At 32.5% G+C, this 12659-nt stretch overlaps 2 protein-coding genes across 4 annotated transcripts; one reads left to right on the top strand and one right to left on the bottom strand.

Moving 5' to 3' along the window:
- Positions 1-237: 237 nt before the first annotated feature.
- LOC110644609 (LEAF RUST 10 DISEASE-RESISTANCE LOCUS RECEPTOR-LIKE PROTEIN KINASE-like 2.3) lies at positions 238-5009 on the bottom strand. Its single transcript, XM_021797481.2, is given in 6 exon segments — positions 238-1504; positions 1662-1712; positions 2135-2161; positions 3569-3646; positions 3984-4547; positions 4550-5009. Coding segments are annotated over 6 exon segments (2067 nt in total). The 5' UTR covers positions 4755-5009; the 3' UTR covers positions 238-362.
- A 270-nt stretch (positions 5010-5279) lies between these two features.
- On the top strand, positions 5280-7427 carry LOC110644621 (rust resistance kinase Lr10). 3 transcript variants are annotated; one of them, XM_058146564.1, is made up of 3 exons: positions 5357-5534; positions 5702-6098; positions 6182-7427. In XM_058146564.1, exons 2-3 carry the CDS (start codon positions 5900-5902, stop codon positions 7315-7317), a joined length of 1335 nt encoding a protein of 444 aa, XP_058002547.1. In that variant the 5' UTR covers positions 5357-5534; positions 5702-5899; the 3' UTR covers positions 7318-7427. The 3 variants fall into 3 exon arrangements, with proteins under 3 accessions (XP_021653192.2, XP_058002547.1, XP_058002545.1); XM_058146562.1 differs by having other exon boundaries at positions 5396-5534; positions 5737-6098; XM_021797500.2 differs by having other exon boundaries at positions 5280-6098.
- Positions 7428-12659: the final 5232 nt, after the last annotated feature.

Genomic DNA, 12659 nt, shown 5'->3' with positions numbered 1-12659 from the left:
GCAAATAACTTTTAAAATAATTAAATAATTAAATTATTATTAAGCAACATCGATTAGTAGTCTACAAGTTTAGATCAATCACACGTCCAACAATATTAGGTCCTCATATTGTTATGGATAGTACAAACTTATCTAAATTATAAATTGAATGAGTAACTCGATAAAATATGAGGATATTTCAAATACTTTAACTAACAAAAAGGGGGAAAAAAATGAGAATATGTTCATATGAGAACATGTGACAAACATTCCTTCCATTGATGTGGTTTAAAGGGAATCACATTTTCATTCTCAATTCAATTATAGATACAATATTGTTGGGCCAATAGAATTTTGTTTCAATATTTATGAGAATACACAATTTAACGTCCATTGACCATCCAACTAATAGAATCTAAATAACTACTTGATACCTTTGTTAACTCTTTGCTTGCTTTAAGTTCAAAATTTTCTTTAGGAATTTCCTGTGTATAAAATGTAGGTTTTGGAGGCATTTCTAGGCATTCAATGTCACTTTCAAGCATTTCTACGACTTTATGCATTGAAGGACGGTCAGCAGGTTTCAGTAGTATACACCATAATGCTACTATAAGCATCTTCTTTATTTTCCTTTCCTCTTCTGTAGCACCTCCTAATTCTATGTCTTTTCCTGCATTAAATTGGTCATAAACCCATGAAGGATAATATTTTTGGCTCGAATGCTCCTCGATTGCATTGAAATTCTTCCTTCTTCCAGCCATTTCCATCAATAACTTTCCAAAACTATAGACATCAGCTTTGTAAGAGATGCATCCAATTCTTTTATAGATCAACTCCGGAGCCATGTAACCTATTGTTCCTCTTGCTGCTGTGAGAGACACAATACTATTATCTGTTGGATATAATTTTGCTAGTCCAAAATCTGAAACCTTTGGAATGAAATTTTCATCAAGAAGGATATTGTGAGGTTTGATATCAAAATGCAAGATTTGCATATTACAACCTCGATGCAGGTATTCAATGCCACGAGCTATTCCAACTGAAATCTCATACATTTTCTTGATGCTTATTGTAGTGCTAACTTCCTGAGAGAATATGTACTTATCAAGAGATCCATTGGGCATAAATTCATATATAAGAGCTCGTTTAGATCTTTCAGCACAAAATCCAATAAGTCTCACCACATTAACATGGTGAATTCTTCCAATTGTAGCAACTTCACTGATGAATTCTTGACCATCAGTAGCTTTGGATTTACCCAACATTTTTATTGCTGCAAAGTAACCACTACGAAGCCTTCCTTTATATACAGAGCCATAACCTCCTTCACCCAACTTATCTTTGAAACCATTGGTGATCTTCTTAATATCCGAATATGAATACCTAACGGGCATAAGATTATTATGACTTCCCAAAAATTCTTCAATTGTACCATATTCTGAAAAATGCCTCCTTCGCCACCTATAACTAAAAAATATGATAGCCCAAAGTACTGCACAAAGGTATAACGGAGCACGATACAACACTGTGCATAAAAAAAATATAACAAAAAAAAATGAGAAAAAAACATCAATTGTAATTTGGCTATTAACATGCCATTCAGTGGAAGATGTGGTTTAATATATATGTTAATTCATTAATTAAATCTCTAAACTACTAGCTATAAGAAAACAAAGACTTACCAAAAAGAACAAGAGCATATCGAAGGAGCGCCAATACATAACCTTGCAAATCTGCAAGAAAAAAAAAAAAAAGAAAAAAAAGCAATAAGTAAAAGGATTTAGGTAATTCAAGAATGGATATATAAAAACAGATTTTTCTTATTTAAACTTGACTTATCATGAAATTAAGAAAGCCTTAATCTTTGATACATTAAAACTTTAACAATGAGGAATGAAAAATAATGCACAAACAAATAATTTTCAACACATTAAAATTTAAAACATCAGGATTTGAAATTGCTAATCTCACTCCAGTAATTATCTAAAGCACCCTAAATCATTACAAATTAATTGAATGGTAAGCCAAATTTATAACCATGAGAAAATTACCAAATTAAAATTATAAAAAAAAATCATAGCTAAATTTTAAGTGATTAGAATAATAGACCAGATCATGAATATTGAAACCATTAAAAGACAGAAAAACTACTCACCCAAATCAAAATAAAGTGACGGATCCCCTACATTGACAAAAAGAAGTTTAATTAATATTAACATCCATACACTGCAAAATGAGCAACTATTAAGAGTGTTATGTGGCATTATTATTGAAATTGTTATATATATATATATATATATATATATATATATATATATATATATATATATTAGAAATTATTAAAAAAATAATTTCAAATTAAATTTTATAAATTTTAATTATAAAAATGTTAAAATGATTAAACAGTTTCTTTTAAATTGTTTTTTTTTAAATAGCATCTAAGGCTCAATTTATTTTGCAGAAAATAATTTATATGTAAAAAATATTTTCTAAAATAATATTTTTTCATAAAAATATTTTTTCGTTATTTATTTGTAATGTTAACGTAATAAAATGTATTTATTTTATATATGTATAAATGTATTCACATTTTAATAAGATTATCAAAGTTTAAAAAATAAAAAATAACTTCTTCTTTTAAAAAATGAAAGTTATTTTACTTTAAAATAACTTAATTTTTCTTTTGACCAGAAAAAAATTTTTCGTTAATTAATTTTCCTGACTACTTCAAACACCAAAAAATACAGAAAAATATTTTTCACAAAACAGAGCAAGCCTAAAATTGTTTTTTTTTTTTCTTGAAAAACAGTTTCGCTCTCCAACATCAATACAAAACGAGCTTTAAGTTATTTATATTTATATGTTTTACATTACATTGAACGAGTCCAATGACATGTAATTGAATATCTATTTGACAATAAAAGTGAGTACGGTTCATACAATTAAAGTAGAACCCCAAATTTCGAACCAAACCAAAAGGTTTAGTTCACATAAATTGCAAACCAAAATTGATTCGGTCTGATCAATTTGGTTTCAATCAATTTTCAATTTTTTAAAGTTCAATTATTCAATTAAATAAAGAATAATTCATTTATTGTTATAATAATAATAATAATAATAATTAAGTGCTTCAAGCATTCTTTTCAAGCTAAATTTAATCGTCAGATTAATATTAAATTTAACTATATAGCACCTTTTATGCAACATAAATTCAATTATAATACATTACAGAATAGTTTAAATAAGAGGTGGAATTACTAAATAAAATATAAATAAAAATAAATTATATTAATTAATATAAAATGTAAAAATAGAAATAATAATATAATCCATTCGATTCAATTTAATTAGCTGAGATGTTCATTTATCAAATTTGAAATAAAAATAAAATATCAAACAAAAACTAAATTGATAGGTTCGATTAATTATTTTTTTCAGGTTGATTTTACTAATTTTCGATACGCAGAACGATTTTTCATTTTTATTTAGTCAACCCTATTGCAGTAAATTATATTTAAATCTTAACCCTTTAAAGGTTCTCAAAATTACCAAAAAGGAAATTAAATCAATTAAGTAGATGAGTTCTTACAACCGAGTCGTCGGAGTAGACGACCGAGGACAGTTTTTTCTAGCTTGAGAAGGAGGGAACGCAGCTGAGGAAATTGAACTGCAACAAAAATTAACAGCGGAATTAGTTGTAAAAATAGTAAAATAGGAATAATAAAGCAATATTTATATTACACAATAACGAGAGAAAAGTTCAGAAAAATACCATATAAATATCAGATATATGATCAGTGTTTTCGTAAAAATTATTAAATTTTTAGTTGAAAAAATTTTAATTGTGTTAATAAAAAGCGATTGAATTTTTTTTATAAATTATTTAAAACTATGCCATTTATTAATTAATTAAATTACATTATAAAAGCTTACATTTAATTTCAACATATTTTGGACTAGAATATTAAAAAAAGAAAACTAATAAAAAATTAGAAACAACTTACTGATCCCGGATCCTGGATTGCAATGGTCGATGATGGTAGCAGCATCTAGCTTGCAGCCGTTTTCTGTGTAATTCCGGCAGCAACCCCAAAACCATGAAAGCTCAAACCCATATACCAAACTACGGTGAACATCTGCATAGGAAACGTTCTTTAAATCTTTTGGCAACAAAGATGTAATATAAATTCGCTCGATACGGCAAGAGTCCTCCAAATCCATTGCACCATCAGACCCAACTTTAACGTAAGAATAACCTTCCGTTTCCGAATTGGGGGAGGAAGAAGAGGAATTATAAGTGATGTTGCAAGGAGAAGCATCCACATAAACTTCAGTAATGACTGGTTTTGGACAAGTTACGAAAACCAAGTCCTGATATAAAGAGCCAGAGCCATAGATATATTGCAGCGTAGGATATGCACTGTAAAACAATGAGGGAAAAGAATAGGCGGTGGTTGAAGGATAAGGAGGAAGAGAGCAGTAGTTATTGCTTTGTACATCGGAATCTGCCAGGCGGATGGTGAAGTTATTGTAATTGATTTCCTTGACATAATATTTTGCTGAAAAAAGTATGCTACAGGAACGTTATTCTCGCAAGCAAGTTCATACTCTTCCTGGCCACAGATTACAGGATCGGTTTTCAATCGGAAAGGGTAGCTAATGTTGCGGATGTGGCCACAAGAGGAAGGAATGCAGGAGTTGTTGCTTGCAGAATAGCAGATTTGGTGTACTTGGACCAGAAATAAAAGGATAAGGAGCTTTGCACTAGTTAACATTTTGAGACAGACCGTTGCTGATGATGATTGTAGATTAATCGGTAGAAGAAATTCCCTATGATGTATTCGTGGGAAGGGATTGACTACAAAAAGTTAAAAAAATTGAAGGAACCAACGAGGTTTAGCTTAGTGTTCATCTGAAACTGCGAGGTCCGAGTCTGAAAAGCGATCAGAGCAAATTGTAAGGAAAGAGAGAGAAATTGCCAGGGAAAAGTTCCCACTTGGGGCTTAGATGATAAGGATTTATGCATTGGATAATTTTGGCAATTTTTAAAGGACAGCCGAGTAATAATGTGCTGTGGGTCTCGCATCAAGTATGTCACTCCACAGCCGCACTCACATGTAGTGTCGCGGTGACAAAGTTGACCTGCAGACAAAGTTGACTGCCAGAAAATAGCAAGTGGACCCTGCTCATCTCACTGGCCTTGGTAGGCAGCTGACAAAGTTGACTTGCTGAAGATAGCAAATGGACTGTCTTTTCCTTCAGCCTTCGTCTGGGAAAAAACGAGTAGAATAATAACAAGTTGGAGGAAACTTTGTGCTATTGAAATTATTACACCAGATACTGGAGAATGAAATCTATATTGATCAGATTCGGCAACTTCAAAACAGGCTAGGCTGTCCAGATGAGTAATCGTTCCTTGGAAATGAGTGTCTTTGTCTTATCTATCTTCAGCTTGTTCGTTTTTGTCCTTGGAGAACTTGGACAAAGCCTTCCCAACTGTCCAGAATCAAGGTGTGGGTCTGGCCCGGCCATCCGATTCCCTTTCCGGCTTAAAGGTCAGCAACCTAATTACTGTGGCTATCATGGGTTCGATTTGTCTTGCACAGAGAGGAACGATACATTACTCGAGCTGCCAAATTTAGTGAAATTATATGTCCAAGAAATTGATTATGTCTATCAAGTCATTAACGTGTCTGACCCAGATGATTGCTTTCTGAGACAGGCTTTAAACATCAATTTTTCCGCTTCTCCTTTCAGATTTAAGGATGATCTCCTCTACAATTACACCTTATTCAATTGTTCTACAGCAGAGAGAAATTTAATCAGAAATGCGCCTTGCCTCGGAGCTCCTGGCTATGAAGTTTACGCCATTCCTGGTTTCAATCGCATTAGTGAATACACTCTGACATCATGTACCAAGATGTACGACATTTTATCTATTCCCTACATTTATTCATATGAAATTTATCCTGAAATGTCGAATGCCTCAAGAAATATTATTCAATTGACGTGGTCCAAACCAGCTTGTGGATTGTGTGAAGCAGGCGGAGGAAGATGTGAATTAAAGAGTGATGGCACTGAATTGTGCAAGATGAGTCATATTACCCCAAGAACCAGTGGTATCATTCTATTTCTAGTACTTGTACAGCCTATTCAAGCTTCCTTACTCTACAGGTGCTAATGACATCATTCTATTCTGCAGGTGCCTCAACCAAGTTAATAATTGCAGGTGCAACCCTGGGTTCATTTCTTCTGCTAGTAGCCTTCATTGCACTTTATCATCTCTACAGGGCAGACAGAAAAGAAAAGGAAAATCAAGCAAGGATAGAGAAATTTTTGGAAGACTACAAAGCTCTCACACCCACAAGATATACGTACGCTGATCTGAAGAGGATAACACATCAATTTAAGGACAAGTTGGGCCAGGGAGCATATGGAACAGTGTTCAAGGGAAAGCTTTCTAGTGAGATCCTTGTGGCTGTGAAGATCCTCAACAGTTCGACAGGGAATGGCGAAGAGTTCATCAATGAAGTTGGAACAATGGGAAGAATCCACCATGTGAATGTAGTTCGCTTGGTTGGTTTTTGTGCTGAGGGATTCCGTAGAGCTTTGGTTTATGAATTCCTACCAAATGAATCATTGGAGAAATTCATATTTTCTAATGATGGTTACCACCATTCTCTTGGTTGGGAGAAGCTACAAGATATTGCTCTTGGCATAGCTAAAGGAATTGAATATCTTCACCAAGGGTGTGATCAACGAATCCTACATTTCGATATTAAACCACATAACATTCTACTTGATGACAACTTCACTCCAAAAATTTCTGATTTTGGTCTCGCAAAATTATGTTCCAAGGATCAAAGTATTGTATCCATGACTACAGCTAGAGGTACAATGGGTTATATTGCATCTGAAGTGTTTTCTAGGAACTTTGGCAATGTGTCCTATAAATCGGATGTTTATAGTTTTGGAATGCTGTTGCTGGAAATGGTTGGAGGAAGGAAGAACATCGATGTTAATGTAGAAAACAGAACAGAAAACAGTAACCGAGTCTTCTTTCCTGAATGGATATACGATCATTTGGATAGAGGAGAAGAGATGAGAATCCGAATTGAGGAAGAAGGTGATGCTCAAATAGCCAAGAAACTCACAATTGTTGGATTATGGTGCATTCAATGGTTCCCTGTAGACCGTCCCTCCATGACAATTGTTGTTCAAATGTTGGAAGGAGACGGAGATGATTTAGCAATGCCTCCTAATCCTTTCAACTCTACAGGTATGCCTGCTGGGAGACATTATCACCAAGAGTTACCAGTCATCTCTGAAGTAGAGTGACTGGCTAAATCAATGGTAATTGGTGTTGAAAATTTTCAATTTCATGTATCAACTAAACATTTGTTTCCATAATTACCTTTGATTTTGAATGCAAGTTATTATTTTTTTTTAGAACAATGTTAATATGTTGTTTAATATATGTCATATTATTGTATATAGTATTTATATATGATTTCAACTTGTCATCCACTAAAATATTAGATGATCCTAACCTAAAAGATACTCAAAGCCCTTGTTTGGTTTGTTTTGAAATTGAGAATGAATGCAATTCTTGTAATAGAATTTTATTTTTTGCTTGGTTAGCTAAAGAATCTATATTTTTTTTTATGATATTTATATACTTGAATAACTTGAATTGATGATGTATTGATATTGTCCTTGGAAACCAATCAAATTTGTAATTTTTGTTTTATTTTCCTAGTTGCCGAGTGTTAGAAAAATCAATATGGCTCTAACTATATTAGACCAAACATATTAACCCATAACCAACTTTGTTTCACTAGTCTATATTTAATCACATATTACGCACAAATTAAATATAAAATTTAAAGTCTAAATGTACTTAGATTGCAAATAATTATCAAAGAAATTGTAGAAAATAAAGCACCTAATGAAAGCACCTTGATAGAACCAAAATCACACCAAGGAAAAACACCGATATAGAATTACAAAGAAAAGACTCTTTTTCTCTCCTTTGTGTCACCGAAATTATGCCTAAGAATGCATATCTTTTTTTTTTTTTTTTTGCTCTTTTTATCTGATTTATATATGGTTTATTCTCCTATTTGGTGTTAACTTGTATTATCCTATTGTAATACTTCATGCAGTAGGACCAAAGAGAATTGCTCCATTCAATTCTCATTCCAATAAGAAATCTACTTATAATGGGCTCTTATAACAAAAAAGTTCTAAGCCTTATATTTCAGAATTACTTAAATAGAGCTTATCATGGGTGTTCATGCCTTCATCTCCCGCTCACTCATGATGGGATTAGCTTTTTTTCTCAATTACTGCAATCTTCGTACTTAACAAATAAACTGTGTCCCAGTATATACTTCAAGAGCTCAAGTGCTATATATCTGTTAGAATAATATAACTCCTCGAATGGTGAAAATGGAGTAGATGCAGTATGCAATACCCTTGATCATTATATCACATTTACATCTCTTCTGATTTCATTAGATTTATTTTGAGTTCATATATATGTCATATCCATTGATAAACATAATTGACCAGTCTATGAACACAGACTTAATGTGATAGTACTTAATGATCCTCCTCTTCTCTCAATGCTCTCAACTTTAATTTAACTCACTTTTCTAGAAATGCCCCGCTAGACTATATCTTCCATAGTCCTTTGGCAATACCCTAAGATAGCAAATATTAGACTAAGTCTCAAGTAACAAATCAGAGTCATGAAGGCACGAACAAAGATTACTCATAATCTTTTAGGGTCTCAAACAATTACAAGCAGAGATCTTCACTTTTACTTTCCTAGTTGGACACTAGCACATGTGGTATGAATCACATGTTACAGTATTAACTCCTTTCTCATGGAGCGTATATCTTTACTCTAGATACCATACAGATGATAATTTAGGCGCTCCTAATTTCCAAATTTAAGTTCTCTTATCTACTCTATTCATTTAGAACTCACATCTGGCATTTGAGACAGATAATGTGACTTATTCACATAATGCCAATGTACTTATTACAATGACCCAATGATCTCGACTTTTTGAGATGACTTTGCTTGTTATATGTTTTGAATTCTCAATATTATCTCACAAATAATATAAAACTTATAACTATCTCATCTTCATTTTCTCTTTAGTCAGTGAAGGCGACTGCCTATGTGAGAAGGCTAGTCTTTTTATCTGTCCGACATACTACTTATAGTAAAAAAAATTATTTCCTTAAACATAAATAAAAATATAAATGTATATTTTGCAATAAATTGCAATTAGGCACTAATAACATTACCATAATAATGTGTCTTATATGAACATAAAAAAAATGTACTAGTCATTTAACATCTAAGGAATCCTAATGATTTTACATGCCTATAGAAAACATCTTTCGCTATAAGCTTAGTAAATGGATCTGTTACCATCTCATGCATAGAAATATACTTCATGTTCGTTTCTTTGTGTGCAACCATATCCTTCACAAAGTTATAATTGATGTCAATGTGTTTGGTTTTTCCATGATACTTGGGATCTTTTTTATAAGCTATTGCTGCTTGACTATCATAATCAATAGTCACAGGTTCAATAGCACTGTCAAAAATTCCCAAGTGTACCAAAAATTGCTTTAACCAAATAACTTCTTGCACAATAGCTAAAAATGCTATGAACTTAGCTTCCATTATTGATAGAGCTATACATGATTGTTTCATACTGCACCGAGATATGGCTCTATTATTTAGTAAGAAGGCATAGCTAGAGGTAGATTTTCTAATCACCTCCCTAATTAACATTAATGAGTAATCAATTGTGCCCTTAAGATACCTTAATATCCTCTTTACTGCCCTAATTAACATCAATGAGTAATCAATTGTGCCCTTAAGATACCTTAATATCCTCTTTACTGCTTTCCAATGTGCTTGCCCAAGATTGGATTGATATCGACTCACCATGCCAATAGCATAACAAATATTAGGTCTTGTACACATTATAGCATATATTAGAATTTTGACTGCACTGGCATAAGGAACATTTTTCATTTGCTCTATCTCTTAAAGAGTCTTAGGACTTAGTCTTTGGCTTAGTGCTTCATATTTAGAAATGGGAGTATCTATGGTTTTACAGTCGTGCATATTAAATTGTTCTAAAAAATTTTGGATATATGACTCTTGTGAGAGAGACAATAATTTCTTTGAGCAATCCCTTGAAATCGTAACTCCAAGGATATATGCAGCTTCACCCATGTCTTTCATCTCAAAATTAAATGATAACCATCCTTTGATAGTTTTGAGATACTCACTGTCATTTTCAGCTATAAGTATATCATCTACATACAACGATAAGATTACAAATTTATCTTTAGATTGCTTGATATATACATAATGGTCCTCATGAATCATAGTGAAATCAAACAATATGATTACATTATGAAACTTAATATACCATTGCCTTGAAGACTATTTAAGGCCATAAATTAACTTCAAAAGTCGACACACTTTTTGTTCTTAGCCTTCTTTGATGAAACCTATGGCTTGTTCCATGTATATTTTCTTTTCCAATTCTCCATTGAGATAGGCAATCTTCACATCCATTTGATGTAAATCAAGGTCTAAATTAGCCATTATAGCCAAAATTAAACTTATCGAAGTAAATCTCACAATAGGTGAAAAAGTTTCCTCATAATCTATTCTTTCCTGTTGTGCATACCCCTTAACCACTAGGCGAGCTTTATATCTTTCAATGTTGTCATCAACCTTATGCTTTATCTTGAGAACCCACTTATTCCCAATTACCCTATGTTCTTTAGGTAATTCAACAAGTTCCCAAACTTGGTTGGATTTCATAGACTCCTTTTCCTCTTCCATTGCCTTAATCCATTTTTCTTTAGCTAGGAATAAAGGAGTCTCTTTTATATTCCTTGGCTCTTCTTCATCAGAAGCAACTATAAATGCTTCCTTTTCGATCTCAAAATGATGACAGGCAACTTTTGTATGACTCGTTCATCATAGTTGAGATTGATTCATTGACTCATCAATGGGTGTGTTACTCCCACTTGGACCAAGCATCAAAGTTAGACTCACTTTAGGGTGCAATGGTGAACCCGAATGAACATATTCATCTATATTCATATTGCTACCACTCGAAAGTGTATTCATTTGAATTTCTATAGCGGAAGAATCTTGGTCATGAGTTTCAAATAGAGATAAGTCTTGACCTATCTCATCCTGCTTTGGAAAATTATTCTCTAAGAATGTGACATCTTGTAATTCAAATTTAGTTATAATTCTATTTTCTTGCTCACCTATTAGAATATATCCTTTTGAGTGTTCAAAGTATCTTATAGAGATACATTTCCTTCCCTTTAGACCTAGTTTTTCAAATCTATGGGATGGATCATGAGCAAACGCATCACATCCCCAATATTTCATAAAACCTAGGTCTAGTTTGTGTTTTATCCAAAGCTCGTATGGAGTGGAAGTAACTGATTTTGTAGGCACATGGTTAAGTATAAAAGTGGCAATTAAACTCCAATGGGTAATTGGCAAATTAACTTAAGTCATCTTGACCTAACCATTTCTAATAGGGTCCTATTTCACCTTTCTGCAACACAATTTTATTACAGAGTTTCAAAAATAGTCAATTGTCATTCTATTCCGCTTTCATCACACAATTCCTTTAATTGATCAAATAGATATTCTCTACCTCGATTGCTTCTTAAAGCCTTAACTTTTTTGTCTAATTAATTCTCAACTAAATTTAAAATTTTAATGAAGCAACTTAAAGCTTTAGATTTATGAGATATCAAATAAATATAACCATATCAAGTGAAGTCATCCATAAATGTGATGAAACAAATAGCCCCATGCCTAGCCCTTACATTCATTGGACCACATATTTCAAAGGGGGTTAATTACAATGAAAATTCAGCTCTAGTTCCTTTTCCAAATGGTTTTCTAGATGTTTTTCCTATAAGGCAAAATTCATAAGTAAATAATTGCACTGTACTAATATTACCTAGTAGCCTTCTTTAGACAATCTTTACATGCATTGTTGACCTATGTGGCCAAGTCTAGACTTATTAGAAGATGTAAATAAGGAAAAACAAATATTATTATTAGAATTATCTATAATATCCAAAACAATAAAACCATATAGAAAATATCCAGAACCATGAAAACTTGATCCTAAAAACAAGTTTGCTCCTAATTCATGAAAGTTAAGGATGAAACCTAGTTTAACTAAAACTAAAATAGAAACTAAATTCTGACGAATTTCTAGAGCAAATAGGACATCATGTAGAAGCAGGGTCTAACCTTTACACATGACTAACTTGCATGTGCCAATCCCTTTCACTTCCACTTTGGAGTTGTTTCCAACATATATCCATCTTAACCCATGAGGTAGACGTCGAATCCACGAAGGCTTCTCTATCCTTTGCGACATGGTCTGTGGCTGTAACACTCCTTTACCCGTCTATAGTGTAGTCGAGCAAGGTGTGCTATATTCGGTGCTGGAGCACCCTATCATGTCTTGTCGTGTACAATATTAATTTAATGTCTATTTAATTATATTATCTTACGTGTAGTAAAAATTTTTTTTTATCCCATTTCATTTTTATAGAGACCCAGACAAAGTCTCCTCTATTTTATTAGTGCA

The sequence above is a fragment of the Hevea brasiliensis genome, chromosome 1, assembly GCF_030052815.1.
Source record: "Hevea brasiliensis isolate MT/VB/25A 57/8 chromosome 1, ASM3005281v1, whole genome shotgun sequence".
Lineage (NCBI taxonomy): Eukaryota > Viridiplantae > Streptophyta > Magnoliopsida > Malpighiales > Euphorbiaceae > Hevea > Hevea brasiliensis.
Note: the sequence above shows the minus strand (reverse complement) of the source record. Positions and strands in the feature narration are given on the sequence as shown.

Bases quoted from the DNA above. Each gene is read 5' to 3' on its own strand.
- LOC110644621 (XM_021797500.2), top strand. From the start codon at position 5,381: ATGAGTAATCGTTCCTTGGAAATGAGTGTCTTTGTCTTATCTATCTTC. The intron at 6,099-6,181 runs GTATCATTCTAT...TCTATTCTGCAG, and splicing joins TATTACCCCAAGAACCAGTG to GTGCCTCAACCAAGTTAATA.